Source organism: Cupressus sempervirens, chromosome 11 (assembly GCF_028749045.1).
Source record: "Cupressus sempervirens isolate cs-2001-9-10 chromosome 11, ASM2874904v1, whole genome shotgun sequence".
NCBI classification, from domain to species: Eukaryota; Viridiplantae; Streptophyta; class Pinopsida; order Cupressales; family Cupressaceae; genus Cupressus; species Cupressus sempervirens.
In genome coordinates this window covers 826382298-826407749 of record NC_143128.1, presented here as the reverse complement: position 1 = coordinate 826407749, position 25452 = coordinate 826382298, and the positions used below count along the sequence as shown (strand labels likewise).

Below are 25452 nucleotides of genomic sequence, written 5' to 3'. Positions count from 1 at the left end.
CCTATTCTAGCTTAGAGGTGGAAGAGTATCTCCATAGATTTTATCACAGGGTTGCCTAGGGTCTAGGGCTGAGATTGCATTTTTGTGGTGGTAGACAGATTGACTAAGTTCGCGTACTTCTTCGCTATTGCCGCGGATTGGTCAGCCTCTCAGGTGGTTGAGTTGTTCTTTCGAGAGGTTTTTTCGTCTCCATGGGTTACCCAGGACTATTGTGAGTGACAGGGACAATAAGTTTCTCAGCACCTTTTGGTAGGAGATTTTTAGATTGACAGGTACAGAGTTAACTCTCAGCACTAGCTATCACCCGTAGACGGATGGTCAAACCAAAATAGTGAATAAATGGGTAGAGGGGTACTTGAGAAATTACATTGTAGGTTAGCAGAGAGCATGGGTTAAGTGGCTATATTTGGGGGAGTATTGCTATAACTCTACATATCATATGTCTATTCGGATGATTCCTTTCCGCGCCCTTTATGGTTACGAGCCTCTCTCTTTTATTGATTTAGCCTTATAGGACATCAGGGCACCATTGGCCAAAGATTGGATTTTGGATTAGCAGGACATCCTCAGAGCTCTTAGGGATAATATTCAACAGGCACAAAACCAGCAGAAATTATATGCTGATCGGCATTGTACTGAGTGGAGTTTCGAGCTGGGTGACAGGGTTTTTCTTCGTCTACAGTTGTATAGACAGAGCTCTTTGAAGAAAAGTGGATTAGAGAAACTGAAGACCATATTTTACGGACCTTACTGCATCACCAGGAGGGTGGGAGAGGTTGCTTACAAGTTGGATTTGCTAGGTGATAGCCGGATCCACAACGTATTTCATGTCTCATGCCTCAAGAAGGCTGTTGGCCAACAGATTGTTTCTTTAGAGAGTTTGCCCCTGCTTGATGAGGAGGGTAAACTTATTTTTGGTGCCAGATGAGGTGATTGAAACTAGGGAAAGGAAGTTGTGTAATAGGATTGTTAGAGAATAACTAGTTCATTGGAAAGACTTACCATATGAGGACACCACCTGGGAAGGTGAGTCTATTTTGCAGCACTCAGCATTGAGATTGCTTGAGGGCAAGCAATCTCGGGAAGGGAGGACTATCATGTCCCCTTCTCTGCACTAGTGTTATGGCGCCAGGTTAATCTATCTCCACAACTGGATAGATTAATGACATTAACTATTAGGATGTCTACCAGTCACATCAAATTTTTATCTTAAGTACATTAGTTATTATATTAAAGTGTGTGGATAAAGTTACTTTATGTTATAAAGTCATTTACTTTATAAAGTGACTTAAGTGACTACAGGCCAAAATTGTTTTTTTATCCCACATCCCTTATTTCAACGTTTTCCCCTCACTTTGAGGTTATAAATAAGGGACCTTGCCTTGGGATTTACACACAAGAATATATGAGCTCAAATATACTGAAAGTTCTGGTTGCTTCAATGTGAATGGTATTTCCAAGGGATGACAAACCTCTTGGGAAAGGTGATACTAGACGAAAAACCTAGTGATCACATTATTTGTTGAAGATACTATAGTGAAGTGGGGACGTGATATTTGATGAATGGGCTACCCGGCAAAACAACCGGTCATGGTATCAATTTCTATTGATTTTTGAGGAACATATATTGGATTCTGGCAAGAGATCAGGCATTAAGAGTAGAAGGGTTGGCTGCTATCTATTTTTTTGAAGGTTAATAATGCTGGCAATAACTTTTCCAGCTAGATGGGATAGAGGAATTTACAGTCATAGTTGCAGGGTTAACATCATTCACCAACATTGGCTCTTGGTATTGCATCAGAGTTGGGAAAATGTAGCTTCATCTTCTTCCAGGCTACAAGAAGGATGGTTAGCAAGTAGGCTAGGTGGAGAGAAAGAAGGTGACCCAAATCTCATTGCGTATCCTGTGTCCTCATCGACTTCCTCGCCAACTCATGTGTCTGTATAACTCCTTGCTTGCTTCGATATTGTGGTGTACATACTATTTCCTTTCTAATATAGACAACAACTTGTTATTCATACAATCTAAACATATTGTTTCCCTCAGATTACTCAACGCTTGCATCCGGATTTGATGAGACACTATGAGTATTAAGTGCTGACTGTAATTCGGTTTCTAAATTTTTGCATAACTTGTTGTTTGATGACTTTGCCGTATTCCCTTATTATAACTTTGCAAATGTTGAATATAAAGACAAGGGACAGTGTTGACCTGTTGGATTAAGAATACTATGGCTAAACAATTATAGTGGGTCGTGTAAGCTACAACAGATTAGTGCATGCCAACTATTTGGCAAAATACTTGGGACAGGAGTCACACAGATTTTTTCTTAATATCCAAGGAGGTGAAATCGCAGTGGTAATATTAAGTTGTGTCAAGTCTGTATTCAACTTCAAGAACCAGTTTACATTGAAAGTATTGACATCTGGTTTGGTATGTTCTTGACTTCAACTTAATAATAGCAAAGAATTGGAATAACAGCACGTGAGTCTCAAGTAATGCTTGTATGACAAACTGTTTGACGAAATTCTGGATAGTTTTTGCTCAATATTTTAACATTAATCAAGCAGAGGTTGTTACACCCTTGTCAACTAACTGTCCAACACTCAAAAGGTTATGTTTTATACTATCAACAAAATAAACATCATTAGTATTAGTTTTGCCATCAAGAGGAATAGATCCTATTCCCTTAATATGACAAGCCACATTGTTTCCAACTTTGACAATTCCTTCATCACAGCTATTGAGCTCAACAAAAATATTCATATCACTAGTCATATGATGTGAACAACCATTGTCTACGATCCAATCAGATTTCTTCTTTTCAACTTGTGACACTAATGCCTTTTCTTCTCTAACTTCTTTCTTTTCAAGACTTTCTTCTTTAATTGCAACAAGTCCTAGTTCGTCACTATCATTCTCACTTTGACTCAAGAATTTTTCTACGTTAGCTTCCAGAGCTTCATTATTTGCATAAAGACATCCTCTAGATCTCCTAGGCTTGAAATTCCTCTTATACTTCTTTACTCTCTTAGGACACTTAGAGGCATAATGACCAAATTCATTACAAGTCCAACATTTAAAAGATTTTCTTACCTTCAGCTTCTCTTCTCACAAGTAGGGCAATTCCTTCTTCAATCTTTCTATCTTCTTTAGTTCTTCCTCTGCTGCTGCTAGCATAATCTCCACTAGTACTCGCACTCCTATACAAGGTAGGTCGAACACTCAATGCGCTGGATGCAGTCTCAATTCTATGCAAATCTCCACTCTATCTCAAGCTTATTTTTGCTGCCTCCAATCTTCCGAGAAGAGTTTCTCGTGTAAACTATTCTGAGCATGATATAACTTTTCAATCATCTACGCTATCTACTTATATGCAGGTGTCAGGGTTTTCAAGATCTTCCATACAATTTCATCTTAATCCTTCTTTCCATCACGTGCTTCAATTCCTGCAACAATTTCTGATATTCTACCAAAATAACTTCTTACAAATTCATCTTCCATCATTTTAGCTTCTTGAAACAAACATATCCAATTCTGTAATCTAACCTTCTTTGCATGCTTATCACTTTCATAAGTAGATTCCAAAGCTTTCCAAATTTCATTTGATAATCGGAAAGATTTTACGTGACTGTATTCATTTTCAGGAAGGGTTGACAAGAGTGCTTCCTTGACAAGCATATTACACATGAACAAAATCTTCACATGTGCGACCTCGGACTTCGTGCACTTATTGACATCATCATCGTGATGTCTTCTACCTTTTTCTAACTACGCTCAACAAGATTCTATCCTTGTTAGGAGATATAATCCAATTACCAGAAACCACTTCTCAGGAACTCTGTCTACATATTGTTTTCTGTAAATCTTGAATAACTGTTACCACTCTTCAACTTTCTGCATGTGCTCGTAACTATGGAATTAGGACACTATGTAGAACATGTCCTCAACTGCACTTGACCTCATATGCGATTCTCGAACCATATGACCTCAAACACCATTTGCTGCTTTGTCAGTCTTCAGTATGTTAACATCAATGACAAATACTGCCATGAATGCAACATAGGATCATACTATCAATCTCCGAAATGCTTCTAACAATGCTAGGATACTCCCCCATTGTAATGGCCCTCCTCAAATCTGCTCTAAAAAATGTTGCTGGAAGCTCAAGGAATTTCATTAAACAATTCACATGCAAGGGACGTATGACTGATATAGTATTTCAGCTGGCTTTAAATAACTCTTTTTTCAATTTGCATCAATGAGAATCTTGTGCTAGAAGACTCCAAATGGACTACACAATGGCCTAACATGAGTGTGCTACTAATTTTAACAATATTCAGTGCATATATATGATCTAAGCATGAGAAATGAACACCTACAGCCAACTGGCATTTTTGCAAACAGTTGGTATGCAAACTAACTAGCTGATAAATAATGATATTGAATTGCTTAAATGACACTAGCAACTATTATCTTCTTAATTTTGCAATAAAATTTCTAATACAATGCTCATGAAATATGGCCAAGACTTTTGGCATTTACATAGATTACAAAATGATAATGCTGGTATAATGCACACTTATAGCTGAAACTTATAACACCCTAAAAAGCAATACTAACAGAAGAGCCTGGTTGTAGATGGCTATAATAATTTCCTTCAATGCTGCCCCTTCTGCTTTGCTTTTTTCGAACTGCTTTTTTGGCCTGCTTTTTCGGTTTTGCTTTTTCAGACTGTTTTTTCATACCCGCTTTTTCAGCCTGCTTTTTCAGTTCCGCTTTTTCAGACTGCTTTTTCATATCTGCTTTTTCGGATTGCTACTATGTTGAATCTCAAGACCATATCTTTCAATGGCGTCAAGATTTTCAGCTTGAAGGGATTTCGTCTTTCAAACTATTGAGACATAATCTCCAAAAAATTCTCCAATTTCTTTGATATTTCCAAGCATACTTAAAAGAAGCTCTTCCCTTTCTTTTATAGTGTTCTCACAAGAGCTCAATCTTTCGTTTTCTCAATGTGGGATAAAACATCACTCCCTTTATGTAACTTATGTCTCCAATGTTATAAAATAAAGGGGACTCTTTTAATTTAAATATTTTCCACAAACTATAGTCTATGCATTAATAAAGTTAAATATTTAAATTTAACTTTATAAAATAGTTTTATCAATGCAAAACAAATCTTATCAATGATAAACAAGTCTTCTTGCTGATTTTAAACAATTACCATCGACATACCGCTGCCACTGGATGTCCACCCATGCCCAAGATGACTTACTATAAATAGTAAGTATGCCCAAGGTTGCCTCAAAACCCCTCAGAAAGACCTGCAACTGAAACTATCTAGGCCAAATGGCCTCTAAGTCCCTTTAATGTCCTGGTTAGCCTACAGGACCGTGGGGAAATAGGCTAACGACAACATCATGCTATGAATGCTAAAAAAGGGGACATTACACCCATAGGAATATCATCAGCATTCATGCTAACAGATATATGCTGCTTTTAATTTTACATGCTAGCAAGATGAACTGATATTTAGATTCTTTTGGCAGTGGCACTAGTTTCTGTCAGAAAATAATATAAATGTCTTGTTTTGGTAGAGTGCATTATTAGTGATAATGGCTCTTTGGAAATGGCATAGATCAATAATTTAGAATCATCACTTTACTTTTTATTTAGAGGAGCTCGACTCTTTTAAGATGGAAATGGTAAATCGTATAATGCCTATAATGGAAAATCTTAAACTGAACATTGAGTCTTTACTATTTAGAATGCCTAGATTTGAATTTTTTAAAGCTGAACATTGAGTCTTGACCACGTGCAAGTAGCTGTAAAAGCAGAGAATCTAGCTTTCCCTGCTCTTGTGGGAGATGCTTTCTGAGAGATGTTGCTCATATTCCCTTTTATATCTAAGTAATATGGGATGCTTGTCTTTGAAAATAAAAAATGCAGACCTCAAGCACTCATGTTAATTTTTTTTCTATCATAAGCTTTATTTGGTTTCTGTTTGAATAAGTAGTGTATGGCTGACTAAAAAATGTCTTTTCCCTCATTTTTTTACATTTGTAGCTGAAGCAAGGCGATTGCTACTCGAAGCTGGGTTCAAACAATTGAAGGAACAAGATGAATGGGATGTACAACCTGGTGGACGCTACTTTTTTACTCGTAACATGTCTTGCTTGGTAGCTTTTTCTGTTGGAGAAAAGTGAGTTCTATATACATTATCTTTATGCTTATGTGAATGGGATAATGCTTTTTAAAATTAACATTCCTTTTTCCTTTTTCTGTAATTGCGAATGTAAAATAAAATTCCGATATCGTATACATTAGAAACGATAGTTGTACTTGCTCTTAATTAATAGTTTGTAAGGTTGCTGATCATTTTTATCATGTTCTCAATGGCTTTTACATCTTTCATATTTCATGTTATTAGATTAACTCACACTTAGAAAGACCAGAAACAGATGAGATATATTGGGACGAAAGAACCACAACTGGTAATGATTAATTTTTCACAAAAAGATTTGTAATACAAGGGAGTCTTAAATGGTTGGCTGCAGTAGTTGTTGGCTTGCAGCCTCCATACTAACTCAATATAATCTTTTATACCTTTTTATATTTAATAAATGTTGTAATGAATATGACAGACATATGATAGAAATTGATTTCATCCACCGATTTTGAAGCCAGGATTGAACTATAAGTTGCTTAGATCAGTTTGTTTATTGTTGTATTTTGATGGAAAGGTTTGCAGCATTATTGAAACAAGTTTATCACAGATTTCTGGAAATCTTGAAGTTGCTATGTTATATAATTGATTCAAACATGATGTTATTGCTGTGTGCTATGAAGGTATGTTGCAGGTAGAGGATTCCATGTGATTGCAGCACACACAGACAGTCCTTGTCCAAAGCTAAAGCCAGTGTCGGCCGCATCCAAGTCTGGGTTTTTGACTGTGAATGTACAGCCATATGGAGCTGGTTTGTGGCATACTTGGTTTGATAGGGACTTGAGTCTGGCTGGACGAGTTATATTAAGAACTGCAAATGGCAAACTTTTACACAGGCTTGTTAAAGTGAAACAACCTGTTCTACGGATTCCAACACTAGCCATTCATCTTAACAGGTTTCCTGACATTCCTATCTACAGAAAATGGGGTTTATCTTTTATGTCAAAATTACAAATCTTGGAAATGGCTGTGTCATAGTTATTAATATTAACTAGTCTTTCTCTATTTGTTCATAGTTTTGTTCTTTTGTCAAATTTTTTATGAAATTCCACATTTGGTCAGTTAATATTGCCTCCCTTTATCATAGTGGCTGGAAAAGTGTCTCAGCAAATTGTTGTTTATGTCATCTGTATCATGTTCTAAAGGAGTGATTGTTAAAAGCAAATAGAAGAGTGTTAATCTCCTAATCTATCATAGTAAGAGTTGAGGTATGATTTTTCTTAACAAAAGCTGCTTTTGTTTTTAAACACTGCTTCTTTCAGAAGAATTTATCGAAATTGCTTTTTGGGCTGTCCTTTTTAATAAATGACCTCTAGCTGTAGCAGGAGCAGGAATTGAACAGGATAAGTAAGATAAGTCAAAGTTTTACATAACATTAGTTTTAATACCTTATATATATTTATTTTTATAATATACTTCATTGTAATATTGCTATCAGGATTTAACTGTGTGACTTTGAGTCAAACTCATTGACCCATGTTTCATGAGTAGTGATTCAGCATGAATCCATCTCTCATGAGAATAAATGGAACACTTAGCAGTCATTGAATCTAGGTGATGCTCATAGGGGTGAAGGACCGCGACTTCCCGGGAGGTCACCCATCCCAGTACTACTCCAGCCTGAGCACGCTTAACTACGGAGTTTCTTCCATGGTTAAATCCAAAGCTTGCAACCCCATTTGCAAAACCTTCACCAAGTGTTGTGCCTTATGAGCCATTCATTAGAAAGCCCCTTAAGCTCATCAATTGATAAGTAGGAGATAGCAATATCACAATTTGACTTGCTGTGGAAATTATCTCCTACATATACTTCATTGTTTTAGTGTCACTGGATTTTTATAATTTGATTAGGTAAAGCAATGCCCATTATGTAAAAATTTGAAATTTGAAATTCATATGGTAATATTCATAGGTAGTGTGACTGCAAGAAATATACATTTTAGTTGAAAGTTGTTCATAAATTTTAATTTGCAATGTTTGTGTTTTGAAAATCGAGATTGAGGAAAAGAGTTTGAAAATAAATTTGAGAATGGTGTTTAATGACTCTTACAATGCTATCATAGAGTATATATTACTAACGGCCTAACCATTGCACCTCCTTTTGGTGCAAGTGCTAGTTTTGTGTCAAAAGTAATTGTAATGTTCAATTGGTTTCTTGAATGTACTGATGATGTAGGCTGTTTTTTCCAAACCACGTGTATCTTTAGCGATTGGACACCAGGTCTATATTAGACCTCCTATTATATTTTTTGGTTTGATTGTCTTGGCAGAGGAAGGCTATTATAGATAAGATCTAAGAGACAACCAATGTGGCAAATTTCATATTTGGTGATACTTGTACCATGTATTTATTCATCTGGCAATAATTACAATTTACATTCATTGAAAACTTGTTCTGGTTAACTGATGTATATGTGATTCTTTGATTTTATACTCTTAGAATATTAGACAAACAAATTCATTGAGTCGTCATTGCTGAAGGATTTTTGCTATGGAGCAAACTGATTTAAAGATGGAGTAATATAATTCACATGATTCAAACAATGCTTGAAATGAGTTTACAGAACATAAACCAAGTCTACATGATTCAAGCAGGCTCAAATTTGCAAAACTCTTTTAGCAAATGAAGTTAGTAATCAATTCAAAGCTGTGTAGAGATATCTGTAATGACATACATTTGTTTCTCCATGAGATAGCTGTCTGGCCATTGCAAATATTATTTGTCAATGTAGGCTCTTGATTGCTTGTAATTGATGATAGCTAATATTCATTTATGGTTATAAGTTTCCGCATTCGGTACTGGAGTTCTCATTGATCCACTCAGGTTTACACTCCTAATATGAAGCTTCTTGTCTTTATCCTTTCTTGTGGATGCAGGTCAGTGAACAGTGATGGCTTTAAACCAAATTTAGAAAAGCATTTTATCCCAGTTCTTGCATCACAAATTGAAGCAGATCTTTGTTCTGTGACTGATGAGGAAAATCTTTTCCCGACTTCCCCAAGAAAGTCTCATCATTCTCTACTGTTACAGGTTTGTCCGTTTTTCTATCAGTCTCTTTCTTTTTTTCCCTTTTAGTCAATGGAAGGAAGTTGGTTTTTGAGCATAGAAAAAGTAAGTAACAAGGAACAAATGAATCAAGAAAGGTAATAAAAGGGGGTGGTTAACTAGAGATGTTATATAGAAGCAACATTGATGAAAGTAGTTTTTTTCAGGTTACTTTTGCTTGGCCCTCAAACAAAAGCCATGTTTCATACAATGTCTACTGTCTTTCTTGCAGTGTAATCATTATTCTCATCTACTTTGGATCTTAGGTTTTGACAGAAGAGCTTGGATGTAATGCTGATGAAATAGCTGATTTTGAATTAAATGTCTGCGACACTCAACCTAGCTGCTTAGGGGGTGCACGGAATGAATTTATATTTTCAGGAAGATTGGATAATCTTGTTTCCTGCTTTTGTGCCTTGAGAGCTCTTTTGGATACATGTTCCTCTGAAGATCTGTCCAATGAGCCCTGCATAAGGATGGTTGCACTGTTTGATAGTGAAGAGGTACTGGATTCAATCTCAAGTTTTTGCACTTTACTAATTGAATTGCAAAGTTGCTTAAAGTTTAAAATTCCTGTTTGGTCCATAATGGTATTATAGTCCAGTGTTTCTTTGATGTTGTTTGATGGATTGATCTTGTGCATTGTAGTTTAGATTTTGAGCAGAATCTTGAGAATATTCACTTAAATGTGAAGTTTAATTATTGAAGGTGAAACCGGGTGTCATATTAATTTGTCTGACAAAAAGTACAATTAGAAAATTTCAACTAGCTCGGCTATCTTGCTTATAAATCTGGGCAAAATATTCGTGTGGTGGAGCTTCATTTTCCACTGTAGAAGTCATTCCTCCCTTGGTTGATCTTCATTGTCCACATAGAATTCATTCTCTGCCTAGGATATCAACATGATTGAGCTAGTGAAGCATAAATTATTTACTTCAGCTGGCGGAAGCTGATTACATGCTCCATTATATAATTTCAATTTTATTAAACATGAAACATAATGTCAATGCTAGTATTAATTATTTTAATAGTATACTAGTTAAGAATAAGAAGATATCCACAATTGATAAGATGTTGCCTTTGCTTCTGAATTTGATTGATGCAAAAAACAATCACACAATCAAATCGAGAAGTAAAGGCATCAGCGTGCTTGTTGTTGACTATGGTGTTGCATACATTGAGTTTTGGCAGTGGGCCAGCATCTGTCGTTGGATCTGCGAAATGGTTTAACAACCTCTCGTGTCTTATATAAGTCTAGTGGTTGTATGGGGCATTGACAGGTCAGCCTTTTGATGCAATATTAACCTTAGTGACTAACAAGTGGTATCAGAGCTTGGTCATAGGTTTGAATCCTTGCAAGCTGTAATGAGTACCACTGGGAGGGGAATTGTTGGCGGAGGACCAGTGTCCATCGCTGGATTTGTGAAACGGTTTAACAACCGGCTGTGTCTTCCATAAGTCTAGTGGTTGTATCGGGCATTGACAAGTTAATCCCTATCGATTAACATTGAGATCGTTGTACAAAAACATGTGTTGGTCTAATGTGTGTAATTCTGCTACTTTAAAAAAAAGATATTTATTTTTATTTTTTCATCTCTTCTTGTATTATCATTATAGTAGAATTTCCGATTTTGTAATCAAGGATGATGAACACATACATTCTGAAAATATGAGGTAGACTCATTTTCAAAATGATTTTAATTTACAAAAGAAAATAGAAGACATTTTTACTGGCCTTGATAAAACATTTCTTTCCTCTTTGCAAATTTATTTTTGTTTAGGAGTTAACTAGCCTTTTGAAGGTGGAATCAGCCATTTTCTTAAAGGCTTGTTCATGATTATGTAAGTGTCGTTGGTGTTTCTGTAGCCGATGGGATGATTGTTGTCGGTGTTTCTGTAGTCGATGGGATGATTGTCGTCGGTGTCTCTATAGCCGACGGAGTGATTGCCATCGATGTTTCTGTAGCCGATGGAGTGATTGTCGTCGGTGTTTCTGTAGTTGATGGAATGATTTGTTTACCGTACAGGTAAAGAAATCAACGCATATAGACAATAATAGCAGAATAATATTCGCATATGCCAGAACATACATTAGGCTTCATAATATTCGCAATAGTAGATGAATGATGCTTTACAATGATCCCAGACGGGATATAAATACTATTGCCGAACCTTCCCGAAGGAGTCCGTTGGCCACAAATATTCTATCCGCTACAAACTATTTACTGACGACATCGGCTACAGAATACAGAAACACCACCGGACATCACCCCGTCGGCTACAGAATACAGAAACACCGTCGGGCATCATTCCGTCGGCTACAGAAACACCGCCGGAACCATCCAGTCGGCTGACACCATCCTCCCCAAAAAGAAAAGTCGTCTCCGGACGACAATTATAACATATCTGAGACAAATTAACAAACAAAATATATCATCAGAGTGACTACAACAAGAAAAATTTTCTTCTGTCACATCACTTCCACATTCATCCCGTTACATCTGTAGCCTCTGCTAACACAATACTGTCTCCTCAAGCTGACCTTGATCGCCACCTGTGATACTTTCTCTGTTTTCAATTCCATGGTACCCTGAGCCAAGTGTTGCTGCACTGCCTCCAACTGGATGATTACTCCTCCCGAGCTCTCTACGCATCCACCAAGACAACATCCCAGCCAACACTTACTCCAAGTGCCTCTGGTATACAGAAAGTCCATGCCTGCAGCAACTTCAACTCTTCTCCACTGGTCAGACTCCCACGACTGATATCTGCCACGACTGGGGGTCTAGGGGGCAACCCCCTTGGCGGGGTTGAGGGGCAGCGCCCCTCGCCGCCAAGACCAAATTAGCACTTCGCAACCCACACAGAAATGCATAGAACCCACCATTTCTGTCATTTTCTGCCGATTCTGCACTCTTTCTGGCAACCACGGATGCGTCCCCTTCCCTTTGGCATCATCTGTCACTCATTCTGAACAACTTGAATCTGTCGTCGTTTTTTTTTTTTGTTTTTTTTTGTTTTTTTTTAAAAAATTTTGTGCTTGCTAAAAAAAACGCTCACACCCATCTTCTACATGAACTCAATGAGAAACAGAACTCCAACAAACTTCCGGTGAAACGTTTCCTCCAACAATGAAAACCCATACACAGACAAGCCTTTCAAAGAACACCAAGCGGTGGAGATCTGAGTCCGCCGTCACCTCGTATCCATCATGCCAAGTCGACCATTGCACAACGGATGTCACTGCTGCTAAGGATTATCACCGAAGGCACAAAGTATGCAAGGAAACCCTGCTGTATGCCCGCAGAAAAGAGTTATAAGCCCGCGGAGGAGAGTTTGCAACGGACAGAGGACAAACCCGCGGAGAGAAAGAAAAGGGGTCTCCGCGGAAAGAAGTCCGCGGGGACATCAAGCGGAAGAAGTCCGCGGGGACAATGCCTACGGGACAGGTGTCCGCGGGACATCCTGTCCACGGAGCACAGTCCGAGGGGACAATGCCCGCGGGACATCTGCCCGCGGAGCATAGTCTGCGGGGACACCTGTCCGTGGGGACAATGCCTCTACTTGCTTCTTTTTTAAAAAAAGAAAAAAAAGAAAAAGAATAGTCCCTCAATTTTGCCTCTAACCTTCACCATTCGGCAACGACGACGGAGTCAGCTGGCCATCCTGTGACAGCGACGGAGTCTTCCTGGCATCATATATTTTGAATTTGGATCCGTTGACTGCCGAAGGTACCTTCTGCCCGTCCAAAGTTGATAATCTGATCGCTTCATTGTCATCGACCTTCCGAATCTGATATGGTCCAACCCATCTGGCCTTAAAATTTTCCACTTTGATTTCATTCCGACCGTCATATGCCTTACGTCTGTTCTGTGCCACCTCCGTCGCCCACTGTGCCTGCGGTCGTCGCGCAATTGGATTATTTCCTTGCTGTCGGTGCCCTTCCACTAATTTTATGCTGCGTTGTAACCTTTTCTTTCCGCGCGGTCCTTTCACCATGTATTGGACAGTGGGATCTTTTGTTTTTCTGTGTTCAGACTGTATGTTCTTCCCCTCAGCTTCAACCATGACAGCTTTTCCTTCTTCCGCTTCCCTGCATTCCTCCAAACATTCATTTTCCTGTGTTTTGTCACGTTCATCAACCGTTAACATATTGCAACTCGGAAATAGTTCGTAGTCTTCTATCTGCCAGTGGAACAGGCCATTCACCGAGTCCAAGTCGTCGTCATTCGATCCTCCATCAAGTCTCAATAATCCCTCTTCGTCTGGTTCCATTCTCCTCTTTGCTTCGTCATCACTTTCGTCGGCACTTTCTGAATCTGACGATGCTGCCTCCTCACCGACCATTTGTGTATGCAGGTCAATTGTGAATCTTTTGCCTCCGTGCTCCATTGATAGGGTATTTCGTTTCCAATCATGTTTTGCTTTTGCTTGCACCAACCAATCCCGTCCCAGAATAGCATCATATCCTTTTCTTTTTAATGGAATGACCACAAAATCCAATAAAAATGGTTGCGTACCAATTGTTACTGGTTGCGCTTTCAAGATTCCCAACGGTTTGATTCCATGTTGGTCTGCCGTGAGCAACTGAAATGCAGGTGGCCACAATGTCGGCTTTCCCAACTTCTGCCAAGTATCCTCGGGCAACACATTCACGCCGGACCCTCCGTCGACAATTGTGTCTGTCAAAACATTTCCCAAAATCCCCATCTCGACGACTGCCGGATGCCGTCCGGATGTGAGTGCCAGCAGCATTAGGTCTGTTGTCATCACTTCCCTACTGTCCCTTCCTGTGTCCTCCGGTGCTTTCGAAAATGGTGTATGATTCAAAATGGCCGTCCGTAACTGGGGCATTGTGAGAAGGAGGTCACTTATCCTGACCGGTGTTTCCGTTTGTAAGATCTGCCGTACAATGTTTTGTTCTGCAAAGTTCTTTGCCAAGGTGCCGATGATGTTCTTCAACTGAGATGTCCCTGCCGATGATGCCTTTGCAATGTCTGCCTACACTTTCCCCACTTTTCTCTTTTCCTCCGCTTGCCTCCGTGTAATTGCCAGAACCTCCTCTACATTCGTGCCAACAGTGATCAAGTTTACTCCAGCCTTTGGACACTTGGAATCTTCGTGATCGCCGGGTCTACACCATCTGCATAATAATTTCGGTGTGTTTGCCGCTGTACAATCCCGCACAAAATGACCCCACAAATTACATGCTCGGCATTGAACGATCGACCGTCCGTTTGCATCATACTGGGTTCGACTTCGGCTTCCATTATTATTGTTATTGTTTGCATTGTTGTTATTTTGCCCTCTGCTATTATTCCTATACCCTCCGGATGTGGCACCATCAATGTTTGCATTTCCGTTACTGCCCGATGGGGAAGCCTGCTGCGTAAGAAGCACCTGCAGAGATCCTCTTGTCTTCATGTTAAAGGGACAGTCCTTTGTCGAATGGCCCATGATCTGACAGATGTCACAGAATTGGTTCTTCGGACACGATCCCTTAGTATGACCGTCGGTCTTACATTCTGTGCACCACAGTTCACTACCTTTTGGCTCTTTTTGCATATTTTTAAATTCCTTCATCATTCGAACCATATCCTTCTGTAAGGCACGAACCTTTTTGCTACTACCTTCATCGTCGCTGCTATCATCTCCAGCAGATTCGTCATCATCAGAGTCAGAGGAGCTAGTTTTCTTCTTTGTCTTCCGCGCACTTTCAAGGTCCAGTGCTCTGTTATAAGCATCGACATATGACAATGGTGGTACAATTTTCATTTTCCTTCGCAACTGTGAGCGTAGGCCGTCCACAAACCACCTTTTTTGCAATCCGTCCGCTGGCTTGCTTTCCATTTTGTTTATTAAGTCTTTTAATCTCCTGGCGTAGACACAGACAGTTTCGTGCTTCCCTTGCTTGGTATTGAAAATTTCCGCTACGATTTCATTATCATCCCGCAAGAGTTTAAATTCCGCCAAAAACTCCTTTTTAATGTTATCCCATGTATCCAGCTTCTGCGGATCCATATCCGAAAACCAATCAATCGTGACACCCCGTAGGGTTGCTGGAAATTGCCTGACCCATTCGTCGGCATCTGTGATTCCATTTGCCCGCCAGATCGTCTCACATGTCTTACAATGTCGGAGGGGGTCGGCTGTACCATCGCCTTCAAATTTCGGCAGCTTTTCTTTGGGTCTCGCCATAACACTGGAGGTCTGCACTCCTACACTGGTCGGCACTCCCACACCGGTGGTCAGCACTCCCACATCGGCAGTCTGAACTCCCACACTGGAGGTGTCGACAGTTGCGAACCTTGGTGAAGACGAATGATCCTCCGAAATTGTTTCCCGCAGAAGTCTATCCTGGACGAAGAGGTCACTCCACGCTCGTGCTCCGTCGGCACTGCGAGCCGTGCGAGTTGATGCTCTTCCGTCTGAAATTTCTTCCCTCGGTGAACACAAATTCAAGAACTCCTCCCGTGCTTCTTCCACCAATTCCACCCGCTGCCGAGTCTCCTCCAACAATTCCTCCGCACTTCGGTTTCCGTCGGCAATCTTCTGGAATCTTCGTTGGCGTTCGGCTTGCTGTGCCAGAATTAAATTCTCTTGCGCAATACGGATTCCATCTTTTCCCTTCGCCTTATTCCGATCCTTGTTAAGCTGATTTGGCATTAATTTTCATTCCTCCCACCTTCCAGATTCATAAGGAAACAGCGCCAAATGTTTACCGTGCAGGTAAAGAAATCAACGCATACAGACAATAATAGCAGAATAATATTCGCATATGCCAGAACATACAGTAGGCTTCATAATATTCGCAATAGTAGATGAATGATGCTTTACAATGATCCCAGACGGGATATAAATACTACCGCCGAACCTTCCCGAAGGAGTCCGTCGGCCACAAATATTCTATCTACTACAAACTATTTACTGACGACGTCGGCTACAGAATACAGAGACACCGCCGGACATCACCCCGTCGGCTACAGAATACAGAAACACCACCGGACATCATTCCGTCAGCTACAGAAACACCACTGGAACCATCCAGTCGACTGACATGATTGTCGTCGGTGTTCCTGTATTCTATAGCCGATGGGTAAATAGTTTGTAGCGGACATAATGTTTGTGGGCGACGGACTCCTTCGGGAAGGTTCGACAGATAGTATTTATATCCCGTCTGGGATCATTGTAAATCATCATTGGTGATTCATCTTAAGCATAATATAATGTTTTGGCATATGCAAATAATAGTAAGGAATTCTGCTATTCTGTCTATTATTTGTATGCATTGTTTACTTTACCCAGTACGGTAAACAGTAAGCAGCAAAAGCATCATGTGGAGCAAGAGAGAGCTTCTAAGAAAATGACATAGCATCCTCATATATTCTTTGCTTTTGTTATCAATTTGCAGTGGATGAATTATTAATGAATATGTATGCTTGACTATCCCTTCATCTTCCTCCACAAGTGCATGTGGGGTCAATGCTAAGGGTGGGAATCATAGGGTTCCCTCCACGCAAAGGTCGATTAGTAGTGGGATAATACAGTTCGGGGAGTGAACACAGCTGTGGTGAAGTATATACCCCAGTTCCGCTGGTGTGGACAACTACTTTAGATAGGATTGTCAATGTTATTAACTTATTTCTTAACATTTATATTTGTCTTTGGCTTTTTTATGCATCTTAGCAGTTTGAAGCCTTGATAAGTGAAATTTTCTTGAAATCCTCAAGTTAACACTTATCGTATTGTATCAACTGATTTTTAGCATATAAAGCTCATTTCTAGGTTCTGTACAATACATTTAGTGTAAGGGACTCAAATACGCTCCATATATCTAGTGAATATTCTTCTAATTATACTCAAACATCTGTTGCCAACAAGTGTTTACATGATATTGTTCTTATAATATTAGTTATATTTATAATAAATTGTATGTATATAGGAGTTTGTAATAAATAGTTATTGTGACAACTTTCTATTTTCAGTTAGAAACTTTTCTATTTTTTGCACATGTTCAATACTATAATACAATAATTAAACCTTAGTTAAACATGCCATTTTCTCTCTCTTTCCATCCATCCCATTTCACCTCCTTTCGACCGCTTGTTCACCCCTTCCTACATTTTTGAGGCCATCAGATCCATGAAGTGTAGTAGAGCTGTTGATGAGGAAGGCTTTCAGGTTGAGCTTTTCAAGTTCGGTGCCATAGTTCTGGGCCCCTATCTCTCAATTCTTTTTAATAGAGTGATTCACATTGGTTTTTTGACTTCTTGGTCCAAGCATATGATTTATCCTATTCATAAGACCGGTCTGGTCTTTGATCCAGGGAACTACAAAGCCATCATGACTGGGCACACATTTGCCAAACTGTATGCAACAACCCTTAATACTATGTTATCGGGTGAGATGGATAGGATAGGTTATAGGGCCAGAGGGCAAGCTGGTTTTCGAGAAGATTATCAGACTATGGATCACATCTTCACTCTACAAGCTATTATTGAGGAGGCTAGACACAGATTGGAGAAGGTTTACTGTTGCTTTGGCGGTTTTCGCAAAGCTTTTGAAGTTGTTCCCAGGGTGGCTCTGTTTGAGAGGCTTAGAGAGATTGGCATCTCTAAGATGTTATGTACTGCTATTATGAGATTGTATGAGACTGTTGTTGGTAGATTCAGGACTCTCGAGGGTTTCTCGGATCCGATCCATAGCACCATTGGGGTTAAGCAAGGTTGTCCTCTCTCTCCTACGTTGTTCAGGTTATATATTGATGAGCTCGAGGACTCGCTACGGAGGTCCTTGCTCCCTGGAGATGGTTGTTTTCTTCACCAGGTTCTGACCTCCATCCTTCTTTTTGCTGATGATGCAGTTCTCCTTGCTTCCTCTCCAAACAGTTTATAGAGGCTTCTTGATGGCTTGGCTTCCTTCTGTGGTCAGTGACAATTTGTGGTTAACTTGAGTAAGACTCGGGTCATGATCTTCAATTGTTTAAAGACTTCCCATCTCCACTTCTTCTTTTAGGGTCAGGAGATCGAAATCACTACATCCTATATTTATATGGGGGTTAAGTTTTCTGGACCATGTTTCAGTATGAGGCTAGCTATTCAGCCCAAAGTTAATAAGGGTATGGGTTCTCTTGCTTTGCTTGAGAAACAGTGTTTCAAGCACCATTTCCAGGATAGCTTGTCCAAGTTATCTCTCTTGGACTCTCTTGTGAGGCCTACTGTTCTCTATGGGTTTGTGGTTTGGGGCCCATCTCTTCTTGGTTCTAATTGGGCCTCGATCGAGCGGGTTCAGACTTTATTTTTGAGGCACATCATTAGATGTCACAGGTTCACCCCTCATAGTGTCATTCTTGCGAAGTTTGGCACTCATCCGTTCAGTCTTGCGACCATTTTTTATTTGGTTTGATTCCTCCATCCTCTTCGTGGCATTGTGGATCATGCTGGTGATTGTGATTGGTACTCCTATTTAGCTTTTTGTTCGTTTGTGTCTACTGCTAGTGCTGAGTCTGGTTCTCGTGCACGTTGTTGGTATGCACAAGCCTCTTCTCTGCTCGGTTCGATTGGGATTGATATTGACCGCCTCCCCCTTTTCAGTTCTCGTTGGATGCCCAAAATCATCTCCTCCTCTCTCGGCAGGAGTTGAATGAGCATGTCAGACTTGACATTTATATATAGTACATTGCCACTACTTGGGTTAACCCTCCTAGTGGGTTACTCTCACGGATGTCCTTTTACGCGAAACACTTTTTAGAGATGTTTGATGGTATTATTGTTCGTCCTAGCTACCTTTCCCGAAGGTGGTCTCATGCCCTTTGTATCTCTTTGGGGTCTTTCAGAGTTGGATCTCACTGTTTTTAGGTCCAGATTGACCATCATATTGACAGTGGAGAGTGGATCTGCAGGCTTTGTTCTTCGGGTGAAGTGGAGATTGAGACACACTTCATTTTCCTTTGCCCCATTTATTATGAGATCAGAGGGAGATTTTTCTATCTGTTTCGTGATTGCTTCTCTCTCTATGATTTTTTTAGCTACTATGATCAACACTGTCTTGCACTTTATCTTCAAGTGATCACTATGCTCCATGATGGCATGATCCAATCACTGCTTTTGCATTGGTACTCATCTACTCAGCTCATTACTGCCTTTTTCACACCATTATCTCCTTTGCGTGGGGTGAAAAGGTCTTCTAACTCCACTAGGTCCACTAGGCATTCCAGATGCATCAGGTCCCGGACTGGCTATTTGCACAGCGACACTCCTCTATGAGTGGCCACAGATAGAGCAGGGCCTTTACTCATCGGCATACATATCATTCAGTGACTGACTTTTTTTCACCTAGAAAGGACTCCTAGTCTCTCTCTTCGTCTCCTTTTTGGTTCTTTGTTTGCTTTCTCTTGTTATTGTTTGTTTTTATTTTCAGACACCTTTGTGTGCTCCTGCTGCTGTCAGCCTCATTGTTGTAATCGTCCAGTCCCATAGACCTTTTGTTGGACATTAATATCATTATCTTATCTCTCATTCTCTGAATTTACCAACATTAGTATTAGAGCCAGATTGAGTAGATTGTATGGAATTGAAAGAAAGTTGGGACGAGAAGGTCAATGGTGTCAAATGCCATGTGAAAAATTATAGAGTTCATAAAGTTGACAACTTCACAAAGATTTTACCCATTTTCTAGACATTCGAGTTGAAAGTCTGTTATGATCCAGCATTAACATTTATTCATAATTTCATATTATACTGGCTTCTGAAAATGAAAAACAATTGCTATAATTTTTTTTTAAACATTAATGTGCATTCACCTACAAATCAAGATAGGGAGGCAGTTTGCTTTGAATCATAGTTACAAGACTGGGACTCGCCTCATACTCGGCAAGCTGGTTTTGGGCTCGGATTCGGACGTGGCAAATTAAAAAACCCAAGAAACTCAAAGATTTCTAAGGACTTAAAGCTTTTTTCATGCATCATTTAGTTAATTAACATCAAATACACAATAATTGTGTAAAAACTCTAAGTCTGACACAATGAATCGTAAGACTATAATGCTACAGTACTGAATTCCTTGTTTTATTTATAATTCAGCAAATTGAAAACCATACAATAATCCTTCAATTTATTGTGTAACTTTATTGAGGAAGGGAATATTTTAAAAGATTATAAAGTATTTCAAATAGAACATCAGCAATAATAACAAAAAACCTGATTTCCACAATGCCAAACAAGTGAACAATGCTGTTGGAAAGACTAGTACCATCTCTATGTAATAACAACACCCAGTGAATCCTTAACGCTGGCAAAGGGGAAGGACGGCAATGCTGATATTACAGTGCTCTCTAGTTGCAATGTGGGGCCAGTATAACAGCTCCCACACCCGCCAAACTTGGTCACCAGTATGCCCATGTGGAATGTTGGCGGCAATTGTGTAGACCACACAAGGTTACAGCTTGACTCCCAACCGCTTGTATTCAGACGCCGCCTTAGCATATAAAATTTCCCAAATCCTTGCAAATCGATTTGCAGTATGGATATTGAATTTGCAATCCTTAACACCAAACACATTCCTTCAAATAGAATAAACTCCAAAGCCACAGTAGCCACAATAGGAGCGATTCGATAATTGTATATATCAGCACAATTATCCAAAGTTCACAGAAATTCTTCAAAACCCTCAGCCAGGCAACAAGAGAAAGTTAGATGTATGAATTCAAGATGCTTTTTTTTCTTGAATGAAGTCATATTTATAAGATTTTGTGCAACCTAGCTTCACCTTGACACTTCTCACTTAAACATCCCTTTATAATATAAAGTCCACTTACTTTATAATATAAAGCACCATAATAAACCATCAATACATGAAATAATCATTAAGTCTCGAATTAATTGCAATAACCATGACTTTACCAGATTAATTCGCCCAGAGCTTGAAAGCAGAATGATAAGTACCCAACAATGTCAGAACTGCCTTGACCAAAATAGGAACTAGCCAAAAGTGGCTTACTAAAAGTAGTAAGTCCAAAAATAGCAAATCCATATCAAAGACCCCCAAATCCAAACGTCAACTCAAGGGGTTGCGCTGATGAGCTGACAAATCAAAAATCCAGGAACCTGCTAAATCGGGGAGATTACAAATTGAGATAAATAGAAGCTACTTTGCACACTTAAAGAAGTTTACATAGATTACATAAGTATAAATGTGAAATTCTGAAGGAAATGAGTTAACTAAATACCATTTCACACTTACTAAAGGAGCCACACCCCTCACACATGCTGCTGAACGCTTCTTATTTGTGTCTTACTATGCTAAGGAAGCTGTTGTAACAAGTGATGAGGGGTCATACCATCTTGATAGAGTCACACAACTAATATAGGTTGTAAAAGATTGCTGATTAGGATTTGTGAGGGTTCACAAGGTTAGCAAAATTGACATTTTGAATATTGTTGTTGTGCTCAGGTTAAATTTTTACAGCAATTTCCATATTATATCAGCAATGCATGGAAATATTGTAAAGCATCTGCTGTATAAATGCTTAAGTAATTTCAAATAAAATAAAATTTGTTATCGATATTGAGGATTCAGAAATATGAGGATCATTTATGATATGCACTCAAATCAAGTTGAGAAATAAACCAGGTCCAGCTGGAAGGAAATTGTTTGACAAATGCTCCTCGCTTGTCATTCAAGATTATGTTATTCATTTGATGGATACATGAATTTAACTTTTAGGAAAGCTTGTCTAAACTACCGAATTCAGAAATTGTATATGACTAGTTATATGCCAAGTGTTTATCAAAATGTCTACACCCTAAAAATCGGACAAATTGCAAGATTGGAACAATATTTCATGATAGGGTTATTAAATTAGTGGTCTAGTGGTCTAGTCTCAAGATGGTTGACTCTTACAACTTGTACTGATTAATGTTGCCATCAACATATCAAATTTTATTTCAAGACACGAACTGTATAAAGAAAACCCTGTTAGGATCAAGCAACATTGCGGGGGGGGGGGGGGGGTTTGAACTATTGTTGCAGCACTTTCAAACCAATTAACAACTTTGCAACTTAACCATAAACATCCACATAAAACAATACAGGAATGTAAAGCATAAAACCATAAAGAACTCTAACACCATCATTTATTTTCAAGGGAACCCTGACCAAGGAAAAACCCTAGTAGGGATGATACCCACAACTATGCATTAATCTAAAGGTTCTCTGTTAAGAGGTTTGACCTTGTTAGGAGTCATTACATAACATTTAGTACATGAGTCCCTGTTAGAGGTCTCAGCCTTGTTAGGAGTTGTATTACAAAGGAAAAACTCACTACTTAATAGGGACTCACTATCCAATTAGAAAGATAGTAACTACAATATCAAAAAGACTATACTGACATCACAAACCCTCATTAGTCTGCAATAAAGCTCGCAACTGATCTGATCCAACATCAAGGCTTGCTTATAACCATCACAACATTATAGCATCAATACCCATGTTCACATATTGAATCCATCTTTCCTTTTTATCCTTCTCAAATCTTCATCTAGTCAACTAGCAAAAACTCTTCTTAAAACATGTGGCACAATCTCCAAAATAAAATATAACACAGTGCTATCCAAGGGTTACATCTAGGATATTGTCCCTACAATGCCAAGCAATTGAATTGTCAAAAAGTTCAATTACTTAGGCCAATTTACCTGATCTTCAAAATTGTTCCTGGGTAATTGTTATACACTGCCAGTTTGACCTTGTCTAACCAAAACAAGTGCCAACCAACATATTAACATAGACGATCATACCTTAAGTATATATTCACTGTAGATTACCTTAAACCATAATTGTAGTCATATCTGATAAATATTCCGTGTTCACTGACCAAAACTGTCCAACAGTAGATTGGATTCTTGCATTATACTTTAGGCAATTTTTATAGTTTTCTTCCAACTAGACTGATTATCATATCAAGTGATCTTACCAACTGATTATGTTTCCATTAATGACAACATCTATGCTTCATCACTGATCACTTGCTAACAATCTCCACCTTTAGTATTGATGGCAAAACTTAGTGAAAACTGACTAAGTGTTACTGTTAATACCAAATCAAAACTTGCTCAAAAATTGTAATTGTATTCCCCCTTACATTAGACTTAATAATTCCTCATTTTTCACTACACTACTCCCCCTTTGACATCAATGGCAAAGGCGAGGTACAAAATCTATATACAAGTCAAACTTTTTGCATCAAGGCAAACAGTATACGACATAAACCCTAAAATATCCACAAACTTCACCTTAAGGGCTGCAAAATCAGTGTCCGGTGTCTTTTTCAGGTTCTCAGCTACCCGAATCTCACCACACAAGCCATATGCTGCTATCTCAGCTGCCTACAAATGTGTAGGTTCTAATAGTGCATAGGATTTCTTAGACAACTCTAGCAATTCTAACTCTTTCTGCATAATCTCCAACTTGGGAGTTAATAAGCTTCACAAAAGTGCAAATATCTGAATGATTCTATCCTTCTCTCTCTGAAGAATACTAATTTTACCCATCACTTTGCTTACAAACTCGCCAAAATCTGTAACAGTCTGACTAGAGTTCTCAAAAATTGATGCTGACTTATCTAAGCTGTCTTCCTCTTCCCTGATCCACTTGTCTACATCATTTGCATGCTCAATTGATCGTACACAGTGAGTGTAGATTTCCTTGCCTTCATAAATACACTCCTTAATATATTTGATGTGTTCATCTATTAATTTTACATATTTGCAACAAAAGCACATACCTCTGTGAATTTCTCTAGAATGTAATCTTCTCTGCTCTATCGTTGGCTGCTTGCTCAAGTGATTGAAAATGAGCATCAAATTCATTAAGTACCAATTCCATGTTATATTCCTTATCACTCCAACAATTGGCTTCATGAAGACTTTTTTCTCTTAAATGCCCTTTTCTTTATACTTTGGCACATATTTGAATAATATAATTTATTAACTCCGTTTGGTTCCAAGAACGACTATTTCATCAATATCATGATATCCGGACACACAAGGTCATTGTTTCCTGTGCCCAAGATTTAAAACTTTTCAATTGGTTCCAGTGAGCTATGACACTAAAGTGCAAAATATATAATGCCAACAAAAATAACAACCTTAGCGTATTTAGTTAAATAATAATCATAATTCACATCTCTTGTGAAAATGACTAAAGAAGCATTAGAATCGAAATCTAACAAAACTTGAGAGATCTCGAGGAAGAAAGACGATGAATGAACTTGATGAGGTGACTTACGAAAAATAGATGCCCTCAATGCAAACTAGTAGCCAAAAATAAAAATTGAGAGTATCATTCAACTCTAACTCATCTGAACTCATTAGAACCATCCATTGACTTACTTCAAATAGTAGGTCCCACCAAACAGAGCCATAACTCTCAATAGGGTCTTCTAATCACATTATTAGTCTACAAGGACTCAATAATAGGCTAAATCCATCAAGTATCATGGCCACGTTAAAAAGGGGACATTACAATTTCACAGGAATCAAAGAAACACAATGATCCACCTAGATGCCAAGGATAAATATGTATAATGTCCTTGGCATCACCTGCGAAATCCTATGATGATAATACTATCCATAAAGCTATCTTGAACATATTGTCATCATACCAACAATGGTGACTCACCTAATTTGGAGTGCCAACCCTATCTTCACCTAGATCCTAGTAGAGATGAAAATCACATCCATCCATAATAAGGAAAAATGGATATTCGATATCATTTGCTAGATCTAAACTTTCTACACACCCTACCGATTTGCTATGAGTATGAAGTCTGTTTGTGCAATAGGAATTAGTACTCCAAAAAGCATCTGTACCATAACCTATATATCCATCCTTCGCAACCATCATAGACATGCTAACTCTGCAACTAGCCTCCTACTAACTTGCAACAATTGATTCCACCAAATGCAGATGGTGTAAACCCATCCTATAAAATATGGTATGAACCTGGTGTTGGTTCCCAAAACTGCAGATTGGAATCCTACGAGCCTTGCCTGCTCGATGCTGGGATATCCAACTGGTTAAGGTTAACTTGATGGGATTGATCGATGCGATTCAAATCCCTTGCGTTTCTGGCTTTGCAAAACCAAGGCGGGTGTACCTAATCCTGAACAAAACACTTAA

General features: G+C 38.9%; 1 protein-coding gene across 4 annotated transcripts in view; it reads left to right on the top strand.

Moving 5' to 3' along the window:
- The window catches only part of LOC149532113 (Zn-dependent exopeptidases superfamily protein), a 172860-nt gene that overhangs the window by 57304 nt on the left and 90104 nt on the right, over positions 1-25452 (top strand). For all 4 annotated transcript variants that reach the window (XM_089811778.1, XM_089811777.1, XM_089811776.1 and 1 more), the window contains exons 3-6: positions 6071-6206; positions 6854-7126; positions 9108-9261; positions 9543-9779. In XM_089811778.1, coding sequence (XP_089667904.1) covers positions 6071-6206; positions 6854-7126; positions 9108-9261; positions 9543-9779 — 800 coding nt within the window. The remainder of the gene's footprint in view (positions 1-6070; positions 6207-6853; positions 7127-9107; positions 9262-9542; positions 9780-25452) is intronic.